The following is a 20,753-nucleotide window of genomic DNA, read 5'->3' as shown; positions in this document are numbered from 1 at the left end:
ACATCAGTTGACGACTGATCAGGAAAGTAGCAATTTTAGTGTTATTCGATCCAGCTGAGTTGTGGAATGGAAGAATCTGAGCAAAGGCCTCATTCCTTGATATAGTGATAATTTATCGCTTTATATTATACAATATTTGAAGGGGAGTATTCACATGACTTTAATTTTTTACCTGAGAGGATGATAAATCTAATGGCGTATCGAACAAATATCTAGTAAATTGCATTTGTAGCTCAGCTGGTCATATAGCTACCTGGTGGAAAAGGTTTGGGTTCGAATCAGGGAAGCAAAGAATCTTTACCACGGTCGATTGAAGGCGAGTTAATCGACTTTATATAAGGGTGGAAGGTTCTGCAATTCTACGAAAAAAGTCAAACCAGCCATAAAACACAAGCAATTTATAACCATAGCAGACAATACCATACAATACAATACAGATAGGATTAACCGCCCCCATCATGAAACAGTAAGCAGATTTTTTTAAGCCAATTTACTTCGCCATGATACTGAGTAATCCTCAATGTTCCGTGTAAATAACATGAAAGCGAAGTTATTTTGATTTTTTTTTGGTTCTCTACAATGCTACTTTTAAAGGTAAAAGTAGCACAGTAGAGATATGAAGTTACAGGCAATATTATAAGAGCAACTTTAGCTTTCCTTGTATAGAGCTATTTGTTTAAATTAGTCAGCAAATTGTATTCTCAAGCCACTTTCAAGGATGAGAAACCCTGTTGCCTCCAAATGGGTCCGACTACCTCCACTTTCATTATGCGTACTGCTATCGACTGAGTTATGTGTTTGCTTACTGTATAGTTAAATACAGTTTTTGTTCATTGAAAATAATGGTGTGTGCTTTCATTAGTATGATATTCCCATGATTATGTTGGCTATTGCTGGTCATATTGGAGTGTTCTTTTTAATCAACAGGCTATAGGTTCGAATCCTACTGTAGCATGGATGTTGGAACTGAGGTAGCTGCTCTGAACCAATGGTGACATTTCCCACCGCTCGAATGATTTTTTCCTTCCAGAGAAGGCATTCCTCAACAAATACATCGTTTTCTCAAAAGATAGTTGCAAATTTTAAACAGCTCAACACAGATCGCGTTCTTCATCATTATACCCAGTTCAAAATAAATGTATGATACTCTATTTTGCAAGGCCATTTGAAAGCTGATATATAAATTAAATAACTTAAGTACATTTAATGTGTAGAACTACAGTTTGGAGAAATCAAGAAACTTGATTTCATCGAAAAGTTTAGGAATAGTTTTACTGGTAAACAACACCTTTTATTTACATACAGCGTATATAGAATACGCTGTATATATACATTCTACGATTCTCAGAGGATAGGAAAAATAAATAATACTGAAGAAGAAGACAAGCATCAGTGCGACTCAAGTATTCTCTATATGTCTGAGAAATATAAACGCGATTACGTTGTACTAGATGTCAAATATGCAAACTCTATATTTAGATCGTAGGACTGATTCAGTGAGTGATTTTGAGAAAGTGAAAAGCGATATCTAAATCTGAAGAACACCTACAAATTTGCTACATTCCTTCGGCCAACATGTTCTAAATCCTTTGATACTGAATGAAGATATCAAACAAGAACAATGCACGCCAAAGGAATGTAACAAATTTAAAGGAACTTTTGTATTACTTCGGGAATGTTTCTATTTTAGCCAGGACTCCGGACTATTAGATACATGACTGCTGCTGCATGATTGCGATTGTTATAGGGATCACATAAATCCCATGAACCAGTGTGAATCTGGAAATCCGTGAGATTAATAGACGTTATCCTACAATTAAGGCAGAATAGTTTACTATTTTATAATAGACAGTGGAATGAGTGTTTTGTCTTATTTATCTTGCCTACTATCATTTTTATTAGCAGAACAGGTAAATTTGAGTGAAAATGAGTGTCTTTGGAAGTTGTCAATGTTGTGAATCACTGTGTTGGTTTGTAGTCGCTGAGTTAAATGAAAGTGACAAGCTTTACTCTATCATTGAACTTTTTTTTCATTCCTTAAAACAGCCAAAAGAAAAGGCGCAACTAATAGACAATAGATTTGACTTTCAACTTTTCTTCAGCTTTAATTCCAAAACGTCTAGTTCAATTCAACAGTTAATATGATGGTTTGCTCTTATCAGAGAAAGTGATTTTTAATACTTACGTAAATGTATGAATATTGCTATGCAATACGAAACGATCAGAATTGAATTCTATACGCAAAGTGGATACTAGATTCAAGATTATTTCAAAGTCCAATGTTTGTGGAAACTACCAATGTTTCTTAAGTTGACCTGAGAGCTTACAAAAATACAATTCTCGGCATCCCCCAGTTACCTTAACTTGCAGTACTTAAGAGATATGAGCGCTGCCCAAGGGTTCATATATTCGATTATTAGTGCATTTGATAAAGGTTTCACTGGGTTGACAGCTGTTTCGAAGTGGTTGGTTTTCTTCAGAGACCATATAAATGGTCCTTCAGGTCACTCAGTTGGGTAACCCTTCAGATTGCACAACAGTGAGTGACTTGAAGGATCATTTAACTCAGCGGTGGCCGTACTCAGTGAGAGGCTCACCCTACCACTGAGAAACTGAGCAGAACCGCTCATATTCCAGGGAAAGCATCAGTCGAGGCAGCCCTAATACAGGCCATCCCAACGAACCAAAATCCCCAGATGCTCAATGGCTCCCCAAGGGCTAATTTATGTGCGGTGAGGACTCCAAAACTTTGGTGATCTCTCAGATCACCCAATAATGAGTGACCCGAAGGATCATTTAACTCAGCGGCTGTTCTACTCAGTGACAGGCTAACCCGAGCAGAGTCGCTCATATTTCAGGGAAAAGAATCCGCCGAAACAACCGCGTAGAGGTCACCCCAACGCGCTCAGACCACTCTAAACAAATTACGAACAGTTCGTCCAACTAAGCGGTGGTTCTATTCATTGATAGGATCATCACACCACTGAGTAAACCCGCTCATATTCCAGGGAAAACCATTCACTGACATGGCCCAAATAGAAGCCACGCTGCAGAACGCCAACCCTCGGAGACTCAAATTGCTCTCCCAAGGAAAACCTTAGGAGAGCAAAAACTCTCGTTCAGTGCTAAGGAATTTAAAATGCAGAGAAATCTATTTTTCATGAGGCAGCTCTCGATCGCTGCGTAAAAGTAATTAAAAGGAAGAGCCATCAGGCTTCATTTCGGCGATGTCAAATTACATAGGAAAAGATAATTTTAGATCGCAGAAATTATGACTTAGAGCTCCTTCTTTTAATCAGAACAAAACTGAATAATCATTGTCGTCCCCATCCAGCTGAATAGAGTTGAATCCACCATGAATAATAGTTTTCCAATCCAATTTGTCAGTAACTAAGAGTTGAGACTACTTTGCTCTTGGTGTTTTCTGTCCATTTCTTTCACTATTCTTCCCAATGAATGGCGGGAAGCACCATTGATCTATATGCTTCGTTCCATTTTAAGTTCTTTGAAGAATGTGTATTTTTCACACATTTGTAAGCTTGGTCATAGAAGACCACCTTTTCTTCATTTTCTCTTCATAATATAGCCTATTTGTGAACAATTTGCCTTAGAGAGGAGTAGATGGCGTTGAATGTAGATGATGATGATTGTAGTTGTGGTTCGATGTATTTGGTGAATTGAGTGGTGGAAACAGAGTTGTAGAGTAGGTGCCCTACCTCGATGTGGGCGTGTTATGTAATAATAATGGTTTCTAAAATTGTCTTTTATTAGTACTTCCAGGTACAGGTTAAATACTGTATGATGAAAGTGGATGAAAATTGAATACTGTATGATGAAAACTGCAAATGCTTCCTCCATGCCATAGTATTATCTTCCAGTACTATAAAAATGGTAAGTATTTTTATTTTAAAATCTCAAACAATTTATTTCTGCTTATTGAATCATATGCTTGCTTAAAGTCTATAAAGTAGCAGTAAATCACTAAATGATTAATCACTACTTTGTAATATTGCAAACATTATACATACAACATTATACATATAATGGAATCGCTTCGCAACCATGCTTTATTCAGACTGATGCTATTTAAAACAACAACACTCACATCTCCAATATTAAAACATAAGTTCCCCTTTTAAATACAATTCTAAGAAAGTGTCAGGCGTGTACAATTTTCCCATAAGCACTTTATAAAAATGAAAGAGGACTCAGCCAAAATTCATTATTACGGTCTGCAAAACGGACGAAACAAAACTAGATGTCATAATTCTTCTTTCCTATTCTAGTCATTTATGTTAAAGATATGACTTTATAATTTCAGCTGCCGTGTACCAACTTATATTAAAAAAATCTGATGTATAAGAATAATTAATAAACGTGTCTAAATTGCAAATGCTTCCTTAACGGGTCAATTTTTACGTGTTATTTTTATTAGAAGAAATCGCTTAAAAGATAGGGAGAGGGAAGTAAACTAGTCGATCACGTAACATAACCAAAATTAAGTCAGATACTTAATTTTATTCTAAAACTTGAATCACCTGAAAATCTCACTCAGTTGGAATCTTTCTATTTATTAATGGTTTTATTTTTAACCTGCATAGTTCATTCCAATGAACAATAAAGAATTTCAATAGGTTTGACAAAAGAGCTAAAGGAACTGGGCTTTTTGTTGCTGTTGTTGTTGCCGTAAGGAACACTCTTGTAGAATGCCTACCACTAACATGCTTTAAATAAGCCAAAACTTATCTTGCATGTTTTTAAAATTTATTCTGTTTAGTAATTATCGTATATTACATTACATTTCAAGAGTAAGCCACTTTAGAGAATGCATTTATTTATAGTAAGCTGTAAGAAAAATATAGACATGCTGCAAAGGATGAATCGCCACTTAAACGTTAGTGTCATTTTAGTAAAATATACCATCAATATTCGATTCTAATAACGATTTTTGATTACGCAAATCACAAAATTATGCCAATAACAAAATCAACCTTTAATAGATCTCAAGTTGCAAACTTCGACATACTAAAATGACTCATGCAGTTCATCTTATTCTTCTACAGAATGTGATTCAAAGTCCTCAAATATCTCTATTGGCATGTGATTGATGCCCTTTGCCCAGCTGTAATGAAAGGATATATTAGACTCCGGTGTAATAGTGTGCTCAATCAGTCTTGAATAGAAAACTGATCAGGAACGCGAAACACGTTTCTTATTGCAAGAGATTTTTTTGTGAAAACAAAACTGTTGCGCTTTCTAAGTCTCCTATAATTATTTAGTCAAACAACATAAGTAAAATCCTTGTAAAATAAATATATCCTAGTTTTATACTGTGAACGAAAACACTTTTCTACTAGCTAAATGATTACACGGCTTTTTCTCTATATATATATATCTGCTGTATTTTCTTCTAGTATTTTCTCTCCTACGAATCTAAATATGGAAAATTTGAGCGATGTTAACTTCGAAGTACAAACGAAACGCTTTCTGCGATCTATTTTAGATAACCTTGGCTTAGCTAAATTACCGAACATGTCGCGAGCAAATGTTTCTTCAGAAACTATGACAAGAGTTCTGAAACAATACAGAACACTTGTGGAGGAGAGCAAGAAAGAGGAAGAAGAAGAAGAAGGCGATGATGACGATGACGACGATGATGACGATGATGACGATGACATGTATATTCCGCTAGGCCGCTCAAAAGACATTTCTATTCAGAGTTTCAGTAGTTTTATTAACAGAGGTAAGAATATTTTCGAAATACATTTACTCTTAGAGCTAAATATACAACAATTACTACCCTTCAGGTTTGAATATATCTTTATATCGCTGAAGCTTGTGATTTTGATTTGTATTTCTGATGTTTATTTGATACATCCATTCAACAGGGCAGTGAAAAAGGCCGTTTTTTCTTTGTTTATGCAGGGAATCTATTTATTCCAGAAACCCTGCTCTAGAGACTAAACGTGGAACATTTTAAGCAATTTTAAGTATCAGTACAATAAGGATGAATATATCATCCGGTGATATACTTTTATCATCCAAACACTTTCATAAACAGCCATCGTAACCAAACTTTGCCAATAAAAGCAGGCCTAGTTGAAATTCAGTGACATAGAAAAACTCCAGGTAGGACAAAATGCAAGACCTTGGTGTAGCAATGAACTAAATCTCAAGATTCTTCACTCATTTCCTGCTGCAAGGACTGCAGAAAACAACAAAAATAAAATGCTTCATTTACGATTCATTCCTTAAAAATATCTCGAATTAGTAAACTGACCTGCAATAAGGGTTTCCACAATAATCAAATTAGTCTTCTTTACTGAGAAGGTGTAATAAATTGCATATTGTGAGACCAAGCACTTCATTTCCAAAAAGAAAATTTTTGAAACTAATATGCAAGATGGCAACTTTAATTAGAACAATTCATCTATCGTGCAAGTAGTATGTTAAATTGTGTGTTCGTTATGAATGCGATAAGATATCACCAAATTCTATGGAGTTCTAAATCTGTATTTTGAGTTTCTTCGAATTAATTGAAATCTATCAAACAATGCATTTAATTCCTTCGGGCTCCTGTGCAATAATTATACTGCTTAGATTCCTTGTCTTGTTCCTTTTCACAGTGATACAGTTTGAAAAAAGTGGGAGAGATTGCCAAGCAGTTTATTCTACATTGACAATAATCTGGAAGGGATGCAAGAGAACATATTGTTCACTGTACCAGTTATTTTAGACAGTTCAGAAACCACCTATACTTCCTGGATGAGTACTTGGACTCCTTAAAGGTGTTACATAATATTCATAAATTTTTCTTGTGATTGTACTGTCGGTATTTTCATTCAGTTACTGCAAGGTGCATTATTTTAGTTTGCTAGATTTGGGAATAGGGTTTGAAAATTCTTTTAGTGGATAGGTGTTCTCGATCCCGTAGCTAATGAATAAAAGATTAACGCAAGGTATGTAGTGGCAGGTAAATACAAAGTAATGGCATGAGAAAATTTCACTTCCATGATAGTAAGTAAAATATCACTTCTACAAAATGAGTCCAGCAACGGACACAGATCTCCTTACATGTACCTTGCATTGAAAATTAATAATGCTTTTCAAGTTTTTATGTAACGTGGCTTGGATGAAAGGGAGAGTGGTAAGCATAATCACTTATGTATCTAAGTGTATCGTTCCGGAATATTTCATATAATTAGTGATACCTAAGATCGCTGCAGAAAATCCGAGTTTCGGTACGATTTGATTTAGGGTTTATTTTCACCTACTAGCAGACCATCCTTCGATCTTGCATTCGAAGAACAGTCGCTTTGATTTTCGATCTATTTAAACACAGAACTAACTCTCATAACAAATTACACATGCATATATCGCAGTGCCTTCCAAGGTTGCTCTATGATATACTTAACGTGAACTACATACCAAAACGATGTCCTTATACACGAAAATAAATTCAAGTGATTATAATTACGCATACACAATATGTTCAGCATTCATTGCTGCAAATGATTAAATCTAGATTTTTTAAGTGACCATGATCTAATTTTTCTACTTCCCAAAGCGCAACAATTCATAAACTGAACACGATAATCTCTACCACTATTGGATTTTCCAAGTTTATTTTTAATCCTTTCTTGTTGGTGGAATGATGTGATATCTTGCATCCTTGTTCTGTTGAGAGTACTAAGGCTCGTGAACTTTGAATGTTGATATCTTAATCAAAAGCAGTTACCTAATGCCAAGATAACTCCGACAACTTGAAATTATCGAGCTGTTATTAAAGCAATGCACGTCAGCCATTACGTATAAATTCAAAGTTATGAGTGTATATTTAAAAAACTTAAGACGTTTTTATTCCCAAAGGGAATTGGCAGCAGTCTCTTAATCCTAAGTTTTTAAAAACCAATGACAACTATTCAAATCTTCGTCGTAATTGGAGTGAAGGCATTGACTAGCCAGTTAATGCAGATTTGTGACACAGAAATACAGCACGCAGCTGTATTTTTGTATTTCTTCATCTCTTGTTCATAATAGTATTTTGTCATCATTGTCATAGTAACTACCTGAAAAAGCTTGATCATTAACCGACTTCCTAACAACAATTTTCCTCCAAATTAATTATCTGTCAAAATTGATATTATCAGATTTTATATTTCTGTCTTTTAGACACTTCTTAATGTATCAGTCCATCTAGATCTTGGACTTCTTTCGGTATATTTCCTGCCATCCTGGCAAAAAATACTTGCTTTGTTTAAATTGGTTTTCTCCGATTCTGTTTAAGTAACCACATCACCTGCGATTAGTTCTGTTTCACGCAGTACTGAATGCTAACGATGTCTAGTTTTTTTATTATTATTATTTTACTGTTAATGTAATACTACCAGTGATGCCATTAATTCACTTTCAATAATTTTCTCTGAAATCTCTCATATCTGATTTCCACTCTTTGATCAAGTGTTTTTCTAAGAGCTGATCTCTTTTCGTAAGTGTTAAAAAGGTTTGAACACTGTATTGTCTACAGCTAGTTGAGTGTTTTGACATTTGTTTTCTTTTTCCATATGGTTATTCATTCCCAACCACACTAGTTTGACTAATTAGCTATTTTCAAATTTAATTTATCATAGTCACCAAAAAAAAAAAATGTTCCTAAATATCGGAAATGTTTTATATGTTAATCAGGATGCAGGTGATGTTTTCAATGATCCTGCCTCCTGTTATTACTGATTTTCGGACCAAATTTGTTACAACAGTTAATCAATTTTGTCATGGAACCTGCAGTCTAATACTGGATTTATTAGAATAATATGGACAGCATAAAGTAAGCTGAGATTAGCATTTCTAATTTCGATATAAGATTTAATACCACTCTCCTTCATAATATGATCCATAACAGTGGAGTTAATGTGTAACCTTATCACATCTGATTTAGATGTGATAAAGTTACACATTAATTGCAGGATTACAACTCAAATATACATAATTAATAACTAAATACGTACAAAACCAACAGTAACAACTTTAATGAATTAAAGGTACAAATATTTAATATTGAAAGTAAGAGTACATCATCAGTGTAGAACAAACAGTTAAAGGAATGGAATACAAAGTACAGCACAGTCGGTGGATCACCAATTAAATTGTTGCTTCGTGCCAGAAGATTAATTAAAATAATATTAAATAATTCCTTAAATATAATTATTTCATTGATGGTTGCACTTTTGGTAGAGAGGCACAGTCATTTCGATTCAAATTCTGTCGATGCAAAAAGGCTTCGCCACTTTCTTTAAAAAGACGTTAATATTTAAACCTGCATCTGTGGAGTAGACATGTTTATCCCACTGGATAATACGATTAGTCTCAATGCTATGTTGTGCTAGACCAGAATTATAAGGTTTCATGCATTCAATTTTTTGTCCAAAGTATGCTAAGTTACATTCGCATGGTATCTGGTAAACACCAGCCAATGAATACAGTGTCATTTTTGTCTTTTGTGGATAGCAAAAAGTGAGAAAGTTTGTTGATGGGAAAATATGTGGGAATAAGATGATACTTCTTCAAAATTCTGCCAACAGGTTCTCAGATGCTTGAAATCTAACGGATTGGAACTCTGCGGTTTGTTGAAGAAATTTGATGTGTTGAGACTTAGGAGTCAATTATCTTATGCAACCATCAATGAAATAATTGTCTTTAAAGAATTATTTAATATTATTTCAATTAATCTTTGGTACGCGGCAACAGTTTAATTGGTAACCCACAGACTGTTCTGTACTTTGTACTCCATTCCTTTAACTGTTTGTTCTACACTGATGATGTACTCTTACTTTCAGTACGAAATATTTGTACCTTTAATTCATTAAAGTTGTTACTGTTGGTTTTATACATGTTAAGTTATTAATTTATTATGCCACAGGTACCTCTATGGATTAAATATAGATAATGTTTAGCTCAATATAACGTCAAATTTTAAAAAGTTTAGAACATCGTTTCTCTTGGCACCTTGTCATCTTCCAGATATAAAAAAATTTAGATAGACACTTGTTTATACTCTCATGATTTCATGCAGTGAAAATCTGATCCTAACAGTTGGCCTGAAATTGGCTTGTTCAAAGCTTGCCTTCCACAATTTTAATTAGCTTTTCTCAAGCATGCTTGCAACAATCACCCTAGGAACATTCAGTAGAGAAATTCTCACTGCAGTTCTCACATTTATTTTTATGTTTCTTTTTGTAGACGAGAGCTCTACTCCAGAATTCCTGCACAGTTGATGGATTTATCGAGGAGCATAATCTGCTGAAAGAGCTGAGAATAACGTCTACACAGAATCAATTAGCCAAGGCTTCCTTATTGCAGAAGCCAATAAATGTGTGAAAGACTGTTTTTTTGTTTTCTTATAAGATTAAGGTAGATTCAAGAAACAATCCTAGTCATCCTAACTCTGTCAAGAATGTCCAAACAAACTCATTAAGTGCATGAAGGACTAATCTTGTTTCATCATATTAGTTTCTCTTATTCATAGAGAAACTTCGTGCATATCTCTGTGAATTGTTCCCGGATAAAGAATCCAATTGAAATTTATAAAAACATAAGAAGAAATGAAATTATTTCTGTTCTTAAATCATCTATTTTGTGATCTCCTTCCTAAAATTACATATATACAATTCCAAATGCAAGTATCACTACTGGTCTTGCTGACATTTGTCTTTCATATCATAGGAAAGCTTGACAAGAATATAATTTCTTGTCAAGTATGTCTGTCTGTCTTATCGTACCTCAGCTAAATTATAACAGTTTTAAGAGCAGGCCACCCGTGTTAGGCATTAACCCTCGTCTCTTATTACGTTACATTTGCGACGCTTCTTTAAACCTCCAGATTTTGAAATGCAAGGCATTTTGATTTTCTGCCAAATAACAATGTTTCTTTCGTTTATATAAGTCTAAACCAGATTTATGTCATTTTTTTCTCTCCTTCTCCAAAACGAGCACCCATGAAGATTTCTTCTGTGTAGCCCACTCACCTTCCATTTGGATACAAGCGGCATGAGAACAATATAGACCTACATGACCAATTCTACAGAGTATATATTGTACACCTCTGGCTTCTTTATGGCTTCATTAACCACAGAATGGTGGTTACTTTGTTTAGATGAGTGAACGCCAGCCTGGTTAGCCAAATGGTTAGCGTATCCACTCTCCAACCAAATGGTCGCATGCTCGAATTCCGCTATAGGCATAAATATTTGTGATTGTCTTAAGGTGGGAGAATAATTTCATAGCCCGTGTGAGATAAACACCTTGCTTATTGGAGACCTAAAATGGCTTAAAAAATTCCATGTAAATTAGAGTTTTCGAGGTATGTGAAAAAATAAAAAATAATTGCTCACACATGGCACTGATCTGCTATAGTATACAGTAACTTTTATATTATGCTGCTTGAAGACCTGGGCTATGTCAGTCACGGTTTTATGCAAGTTAAAGTAACAACACCTACCTACGATATTTCGTTTTTCATTTTATTTATGCTGGGATGACTAAGTCATCCCAGCATAAAGAAAATTGTAAATTGTAATTTTCATAATGTAACCATTTTTAATTAAGATATCCTTTATGTTAATACAAGCCGCCACTGCGGGATATAGACTGTATCTTGTATTCTGTCTCTCAGGGTGATCATAATACAGCATTTCTGTGACAACGGTACAATGGGGGTAAGTACGTAGGAATTTCGTTGTGTTTGTTTTTCGGCTAGGAGATTAATGTTTCCAGAAGAAAATGAGAATTACGTTGTCTTAATCTATTTCAAGAGTGTATTCATTTTGAGGATGTAAATATTCAATAATTTCGCTCTTAGATACAAGCTGAATGAAGACGATATACAGGGTGTTCGGGATAAATTTGACATATTTATAATTAATTATATTTTTCCGTAAGTTACATGTATTAACACACACTTCTCTTCATTTAAAAGTTTGGACCCTTCATTCATATACAAGATGTCAGAAAGGATGGATAGCTGGAACCCACCTGAATCATGGAAGAGAATAACTTGTATCATGATGATTCGTGCCCGCCATCAAAATAAGGATATTACGACTGCTGCCCAATGCTCCCTGAATACAGTAAAAACAATCAGGCATGAACTAGAGACTTGCAATGGTGACTACGAGGATGTAGCAAGAAGAAAGATCCCTAGCAGACGATCTGATTGCGTTCGTACAGCAGATTTCCTCGCAAATCTGCAGGAACAGGTGTTGAAGAACCCTGGCATTGGAATTCGGGCTTTGTTCGTGGAGTTGCTAACTGTAGTCAAGCCCTGGATAACAAGGGTAGCCAATGGTAGGCCGTATGTATGGCAGCAGGATTCGGCCCCTTGCCACACCTCTGGGAAAAGTCAAAAATGGTTGTCTGAAAATTTCTACGACTTCACCAGTCCAAATGTTTGGCCTCCAAACTCCCCAGACCTTAACCCCATGGATTATTTTGTATGGGGCGCAGTTGAAAAAGACACCAATCGCACTTCCAGTAATACAAAAGCCCAGTTAATGGATAAAATTAAAACAGTTTTTGCGGCCCTTCCCAGGGAGACTGTAGCATCAGCTTGTTCGAGGTTCCGAAGCAGAATTGAAGCTGTGATCGATGCTAATGGTGGTTATTTTGAGTAAATCTTGTTGATAGTATTGTAATTAACTCTGCCTGTAATGTTTTTTTGTCAATTCATTAAATTTAATAGATACAAAGAAGATTTTCTTTTTCCTTACGAAACTGTCAAATTTATCCCGAACACCCTGTAGATAAATCAGAAACATATTTTTATGATTTACTTCGTTAGGCGTTGAAGCACTCCAAAATAAGTTAAAAATCCACTACTCTTTCAATGCTAGAAAACATAAATTTGACGGGCCCCACAAACCAAACCACAGGGAATAATTCGAATTTTAAGTTTAATAAATTCTTTTTTCCTCTCTCTTAGCGATGTTTATAATATGAAACACTATTATGAATTGGACCAAACTCTAGTATGTATGGAACAAGAGTAAGATGAGTAAATGATTAATCCTTCCTGTGTTATCCGCTAATTGTTCTGGATCGCATACTGAAATCATGTCGAACTAAGAACTTGTCAAAGCTGAAATTTTACTTAGCAGAAATGATTACTTAATGTTCATTAGTATTAGGAAAAGAGAACTGGAATGTGCTAATGGTAAAAGAGAGCTGAATGCAAGCGATGGGTTTCATCTAATACGGAAGGTACTAAAAGTATGAGAAAGTTGCTATTCTCGGAACAACTGGAAGTGTGTGATCAGGAAAATGAGAATTTATAATGTTGAGAGTATGAACGACAAGTCAAATGTGAGAAAAATATGCTTTAGAACTACTAGTATTATACAGGTGTCAAATGTCATCTCCATGGGGAAGATACATTGCAGAATGTAATGAGTCACGTGTTTGTAGCAGATATAAAATGGAGGAATATGACGCTCACAAGTCAGTGCAACTGGATTCGGGAGAAATGCTGCAAGAAGAAAACTGACGGAGTTTGAAAGAGGTGTTATGGTAGTATGCCATGTTGCAGGACTATCTGTTTGACAAACTGTTGACACACTGGACACCATACTAAGTCAACAATCAGCGAATACCTTACTGAGAGGGAAGCGTTTGGATTCAAATGCAAATGCTACCCGCAATGGACGATCAACCATATTCACCGTACGTGACCGTGAGTTGGTACGAAGGATATGTAAAAACAGAACTCCCCTCCCAGAATGCCTAGAACTCCCCATTCAACGGCCAACACGTTGAATGCGGAGTTCTAGGCATCGAACGGGACACATTTATGCACAAAAACATTCAGCATCGAAGCTAACAACATGGATTTCAATTTCTGCAATATGCACCATCCTCTAACGAGCGGATGGACGCATGTGGCCGGTGAACGTCTGTTACCAGATTGCTTCACCCCAAGTGAGCTGGATGCAGCTGTAACTGCGTGGTTCGTGGACGTGAACAGTCACCACTGTTGATTGGCCTCCACAGAACACTGATCTCAGCCCTATTGAGCATCGTAGGATGAGCTGTGGAGAGTTGGGTGAGGTCAAGGGACGTCTTCCCCACTACAATCCAGGACCTCTTTACATGTCTGCAGAAAGACTGCTCCGAAATTCTCAGTGGTCGCCATACAATGCCCCGTAGGATTGCTGTAGTCATCGCAGCGTTGGAGATCCTACTTATGGATCCCGTTTGTTTGTTTCCAAACAGTGTAAGATAAAAACGATTTTGGCATTAGGTAGTGGAACCACGCGAAAAGTTATAGCCATTACTGAAACTTGGTTGACAGCATATGTAGTTACATGAATAGATTATGATGGGTATAGTATTCTTACAGAAAACCGGATTCGGGGGGTAAATATTGCTGTCGATAACTGAAGGCTTGCTGATAATAAGAGATGGAGGGAGGTAGAGAAGGAAGTTTGTGAATGGAAGTTCATTTGAAGCAATCCGGTGTGAAATAATGGCCTACAAGACAAAATCATGAAGTTCGTTGCAGCTATAAGTTTCAAGGGATGATATAGAAAACATGCACCAGTAAATAAACCTGATGGGTGCGAATCGAATAATTATTATGGTAGATTTTAACTACGGAGACATAGACCGGAAATAGGAAAGATCATATGGTGAGAAGGAAATTGATTATTCACTACTAAAAGATAATTACTGGAAAATCATGCGATGGAGATGACTCGTGGCATGAGAGTTTAGGATTGTCACATGATCAGAACTGTCGATAACTAAAATGGTCACATTGATGAGTGATCACTCGGTCTTGACTTAGGAGGTTGCAAAATTTACGCGGATGTTTTGGTTAAGAAATAATATATGCGGATAGAACATGTGATTTTATAGCAAGCTCCGGATCATCTTGCAGCAACGTCATGGTATAAGTGGCCTTGGAGGGATATTAGTACATGGGATTGAATCAAGAGATATCGAAAGAAGCATCATCAGTATCCATTCCAAAGGTAGGCTTTAGATGGACGACTAGTATTCTCAAGTGGGATCTGCAAAAATAATAATAAAAATTTTAGGGAGAAAATGATCCGCCAACTAACGATGAGTACCAAGCTCTGGCAAGAAAGGTGGCCAGCATAGTAAGAACGAAAAAATTTGATTATGAGAAGACCTTAGCCAAGCAGGTCAACCGAAATTCCAAAAGATTCCTGTAACTAGTGGTAAGTATGCCGCTCACCTTCAACGCTAGTAAAACCCAGTTCTGTCTTATTTCTCACAAAAAAAAACATTTCCCCCAGCATTGTTTTCGATGACACTCAAATTCTGAGACAAGATGAAATTTCTCTTCTCGGAATTACCTTGACAACAAGCCACTCCTGACATAAACACATCACAACCACTCATCCTCAGCTTCCAAAACACTAGGTTCTCTCTTTCGTTCAAGACGCTCCTTCACCTCTAAACAGCTGTTAACACTATACAAGTCACAAATCCGCCCAGCTCTCGAATACTGCTCTCCCATCTGAAGTGGAGCTCCAAAAAAGCTTCCTCAAAATGTTTGACTCAATACAGAGGAGAGCAATTAGACTAATAAATGGCCCATCCCTCACCAACTCACTTCCACCCCACTTTCACATAGATGCTTGGTCTCTGCAATCTGTGTATTCGATAAATATTTCCATGGGAAACGTTCATATGAAACAGGATCAATAATTCCCCACTCTGTACTAAGTCCATTGGAACACGTACAGCTGCCGCTCACCATCCTTTCACAGTGCACCTCGAAAACCAAAGAACAAGTTTCTTTTCCTCTTCATTTCTGTATTCCCACATTATGTAAGTGCATAATGCAAAAGGTTATTTCTTGTATTTGTACAGTGGCTATGTATATAGTTTACAGTTACTTGCACAGTCTTGAATCAAGAACATGGAACTCATAGGTTATCTTCCTTAAATGGTCTTTTTATGATTTTATATATTTTGAACATATGAAGAGATGATATTTGATATATGAGACACGTTAAGCTGGGAGGAAAGTGCTGATCTAATAAAGAATTTTATCCTAATTGCCTACTATTTTTCCTATCTATGATTCCAAAGTCCAGATATCATGCAAGTTCTAAAATACTTAGTGATTATAAAATAACGTCAAGTATTCAGAGCCCTCTAGCGAGTAATGTATTGGAAGAAACACACTAATATTCGGTAGACGTACACAGTGGAACATGGGGATTCGATGTAACGAAAAAAAAAAAAAGTACCAAACGTCGCCAACAGGGGAATTTTGGAGCTGCAAAATTAATTTTAGTAGGTGTGACTAATGAATGACTAAATGGCAAATGAGAGACAGCACACATAATTTCATGACGTTTATTATTAATTACAAATGAGGTTCAATATGACCACCATTCTGATGTTCCAGGAACTGCATGCGGTGCACGACATTTTCCACAGTGGCTCGCAACATATCGGAATTGATTTGTCTCACGTGTAACGTTATTCGATCTTTCAAAGTTGGAATATCGAGTACATGTCCTTGATACACAATGCTTTTAAGAAATCCCCACAGCCAAAAGTCACAAGGATTGAGATCAGGCGATCTCGGTGGTCATGGCGTGGGAAATGCTCGACTAATGATTCTTCTGTCAGAGAAATGTTGTCGCAAAACACGCTGTACCTAAAGTCCGATGTGGGGTGGGTCACCATCTTGCATGAAGATGGTCGAATCGGGACATCCTCTTTGCTGCAGTTGTGGAACTACAAAGTTCTGTAGCATATTGGCATACCTGTTAGCATTGATGGAACAGGTCACTGGTCCATTTTGGCGATTTTCCTCGTAAAATTATGGACCGATGATAAAAGATACCGTAAATCCGCACCACACTGTGACTTGGACGAGTGGATAGGCATCTGCAGACACACGTGCGGATTAGCTGCAGCCCAAATGCAACAGTTGTGTGTGTTAATATCGCCGTTCAAATAAAAGTGCGCTTCGTCACTCCATAAAATCTTCCACGGCCATGCATTATCCACTTCCATGCGCGCTAAGAATCTCAAAGATAACCTATTCGTGTGGTCGCATCACCAGGGCGCAATTCTTGAACATGACTGATTTTATGGGGTAAAACTTCAACATCTGATGTAGGATTTTCCACACCGTTGTGTATGTGATATCCGTTTGCTGGAATATTGCTCGTGCACTGCTGGTACCCTGCACATTCGTCATCTCCTGTTCCACAATAACAGTTGCAACTTGTTCAACTTGTTGGTGATTGATTGGTTTGCGTCCCCTGCCCACCTGCACTGCTAGAGTTCCAGTAGTTTCAAATCGCCGAATCCGTTTTCGTACGTTTGTTACGCTAATCGGTCCTTTTCGTAAATTTTTCATACGCCGAAAATCACGAAGATAAGCACTGGCATTATTGTTCCGCTGATAATAGAGTTTGACTAACAAAGCACGCTCACGTAAGGTAAGTGGCATCGAAAAGCAGTTTGTCTAGGAATGATAAGAAATCTCACATGCTTTCCTTTTATTGCATGATCGCTCACAAGAAACGCGATAATGCAAATTAATGCATTTTACTCGGTAATCAGCGCCAAAATTTCCCCTGTTGGCAACTTTTGGTACTTTTTTTCGTTAAATCGAATCCCCATGTTCCACTGTGTACGTCTACCGATTATTAGTGTGTTTCGTCCAATACATTACTCGCTAGAGGGCTCTGAACACTTGACGTTATTTTATAATCACCCGGTAATTGCATGATACCATGATATCTTAAAACTGATTTCATTCAAAATCAGTTTTATGATAAGATCTTAAAACTGATTTTGAATAAAGGTAACTATTTAAAATGTAAATTTTGAGACTGACTTCAGGAAGTTATTGTTGACCTCTGTTACTTTAAGTAATCTTAATATCAATGATTGCAAAATTTTCATATCTCAAAATTCAAGATAAACATTTCTTTATTTTAGCTTCAAAGAGAAGTGCACCATCTGCAAAATGTCACCATTTGTATTTTCCAGTCGACTTTGGAACATCTTCATTAAACAACAGTAAAGTGATGATTACATCTGCAAAGCTGAGTGTCTACAAAATGAGAAAGAAAAGCTCAGTGGATCCAATAGAAAGATCAAAACAGACGGCTACGGTTTTACTGTATAAACTTATGGAAGAAGCAACTAAAGAAAACCCTGAGCGATTACTAGTAGAATCTAGACATATAGCATTCCAGAATGATGGCTGGGAAGTTTTTGATGTCTCTAAATCTGTAGCTAGCTGGATTGAAAAACCAGCAGTTAATTTTGGATTCCATATAGAGTATGATGATTATAATTCTACAGATTTCTTTTTTGTTACTGATGGAGCAGCAGAAGAAGAAAACAGTGAATCAGAGCATACGGCTCTACTTGACATTTTAGTGCAAGAAACTTCATTGAGATCTAAGCAGTCAAAGTGGCTATCAAAATCCAAGAACGAACGAGATTGCAAAAAAATGACTAATGGTACATTGTGCTGCCGACGACGTATGAAGATAAACTTTGATAAAGTTGGATGGGAATGGGTTATTCAGCCGAAGATTTTCAACGCATTTGTTTGTGAAGGTGAGTGCCCAGAGGACTAGTAGATGGGAATGGGAATGGGTTATTCAGCCGAAGATTTTCAACGCATTTGTTTGTGAAGGTGAGTGCCCAGAGGACAATCTTAGCATTCATGGAACCCCCCATGCTTATTTGCAAAGCGTGAAGAGTCGCCTCACAGATGAAAGTATCCCGGGTCCATGCTGTGTCCCAAAAGTTCTAAAACCACTGGACATTATATATTATAATGACAAAGATCCACCACAAATAGTAGTAATGAAACGTGAAAAAATGATTGTTAAAAGATGTGGTTGTTTTTAATATTAGAAAACTATTGGCATCTTTTGAAAATAAAGTGATGCGGAATGTTCCAATTTTGAAACAGTCGTAAACGAAACATTGTGTGTGTGTGTGTGTGTGTGTGTGTGTGTGTGTGTGTGTGTGTGTGTGTGTGTGTGTGTGTGTGTGTGTGTGTGTGTGTGTGTGTGTGTGTGTGTGTGTGTGTGTGTGTGTGTGTGTGTGTGTGTGTGTGTGTGTGTGTGTGTGTGTGTGTGTGTGTGTGTGTGTGTGTGTGTGTGTGTGTGTGTGTGAGAGAGAGAGAGAGAGAGAAACAATTGATTTTTTGAAAACTACGGAAATTCTCCAATTACAACGTCATATATTATTCATACATTCTAAGGTATGTATGAGATTAATCAAATTCAGTTAGTTTTAGCCTTAATAACTGATTTAAATATTTATAATTCTGATGTATAATCAAGGAAAAACAATTTATTTTAGTGAAGATTGCAAACATAAAATGCAAAATATGCTCGGGAAATAATTTTAGTTTCCCATAGAAAAATTATATTAATAAAAGAATAGATTGATAGTATGGGAGTTTCAAAAACTACTGATAGATAAGAAATAGCCACAATAAAAGCATATAAGCTGTTAAAGGTATTTTATAGGATTGACGCTGAAAACCGTTTTTTTTAATAGATGGCGGGAAGTAAGAGAAAGAAGGGTACCCATGGAAATTGTGCAAGTATAGTTAGCGAGGATGTTAGATTTTTTTTCTTTTGCTTGAATGGTTATGGAATAGGTTGCCAGAAGTGGTTGTGAATGCTTTGGTCAATGAACGAATTTAAGGTGACGTATGATAGAAATGTGTTATAATAATAATATTCACTGATTACCTGGAACAAATCGTTTTGAATATTAAATGCCATGAAATATTTATTATTTGACTAACTCAGGAGTGCAGATTTTTGTAATGACTCATGCTGAATCATGGTAAGGAAAAAACAATCAGTTAAAAAGTTCAAAATATAATTCATGTAACCTTTAATATATAGATGTACACTATTTGTAATTCTTTAATGTGAAAAAATAAAAAATATAGAAGAATTAGGATAAGATTGTCAGGTTTTGTTTATTTAAAATCATTCCAGTTTTAAATTTTGAACTGAGTGACTTTTATGCTTTCTTTGCACAAATTTTAGTGATGCTACTGTAATTTAGTATTTTAATATTGTCGCGCGCACACACTCCTATGGCTCGTGTGTGTCCCACTGAACAAATGATTTGTCCAGCTGAGCAAGACTGCAAGAACACGGCATACGATATAGGCTTGACTGGCCAAGTGTTATCGTATCTGGTCCCAGCCTAAGACTCTTTTCCTGTCAAAATATTTCCATTTTCATCCTCAATTGAACCATTTATGTTAGCAAAGGGTGTTATCAAAATCCTTATCATTTGAAAAGCACTTCTACGGTTCTTTCTTTGTACTTCCTTTTCAATCTTTCCACATTCATTCAGAATCCGGTTGGTTTTAGTTTTAATTATTATTAAAAAAAATCAGATAACGCCTTTTTATTTCCGTACAGGGAGTATATATTTATATACTATATAAGGACCTCTTATAGCCATTTGATCTCACAAAGTCCCATGCCAGACCAATGATAGCGTGGCAGTTCGTGTTGTAGTATCTTGAGTTGATCACCTTTTTTGTAATGTTCTGACATTACAGGTACCACCCGTAAAACGACTAAGCTGAAAACAGAGCTCTTCGTTGGTCTGTATCCTACCAGTAGCAGACTTTGCATTATCATTCCAGGCACTCCCAGAAGGAAGCACAGTCCTTATTTGTCCAGGAGTTGACCACACTAACATTGAATGCG

At 36.3% G+C, this 20,753-nt stretch overlaps 1 protein-coding gene across 1 annotated transcript; it reads left to right on the top strand.

The window, feature by feature from the left end:
• The first annotated feature begins 5,164 nt into the window (after window positions 1-5,164).
• LOC150104217 (uncharacterized) lies at window positions 5,165-19,989 on the top strand. Its single transcript, XM_090396228.1, has 3 exons — window positions 5,165-5,743; window positions 17,986-18,615; window positions 18,695-19,989. Exons 1-3 carry the CDS (start codon window positions 5,362-5,364, stop codon window positions 18,910-18,912), a joined length of 1,230 nt encoding a protein of 409 aa, XP_090252354.1. The 5' UTR covers window positions 5,165-5,361; the 3' UTR covers window positions 18,913-19,989.
• Window positions 19,990-20,753: the final 764 nt, after the last annotated feature.

This window comes from Typopeltis vanoorti, chromosome 8 (genome assembly GCF_054136105.1).
Source record: "Typopeltis vanoorti isolate ZY-2024b chromosome 8, IOZ_Tvanoo_1.0, whole genome shotgun sequence".
NCBI classification, from domain to species: Eukaryota; Metazoa; Arthropoda; class Arachnida; order Uropygi; family Thelyphonidae; genus Typopeltis; species Typopeltis vanoorti.
This window is presented reverse-complemented; position numbering and strand designations above follow the sequence as displayed.

Bases quoted from the DNA above. Each gene is read 5' to 3' on its own strand.
- LOC150104217 (XM_090396228.1), top strand. From the start codon at position 5,362: ATGATTACACGGCTTTTTCTCTATATATATATATCTGCTGTATTTTCT. The intron at 5,744-17,985 runs GTAAGAATATTT...TCTTTATTTTAG, and splicing joins CAGTAGTTTTATTAACAGAG to CTTCAAAGAGAAGTGCACCA. The intron at 18,616-18,694 runs GTGAGTGCCCAG...TTGTTTGTGAAG, and splicing joins CAACGCATTTGTTTGTGAAG to GTGAGTGCCCAGAGGACAAT.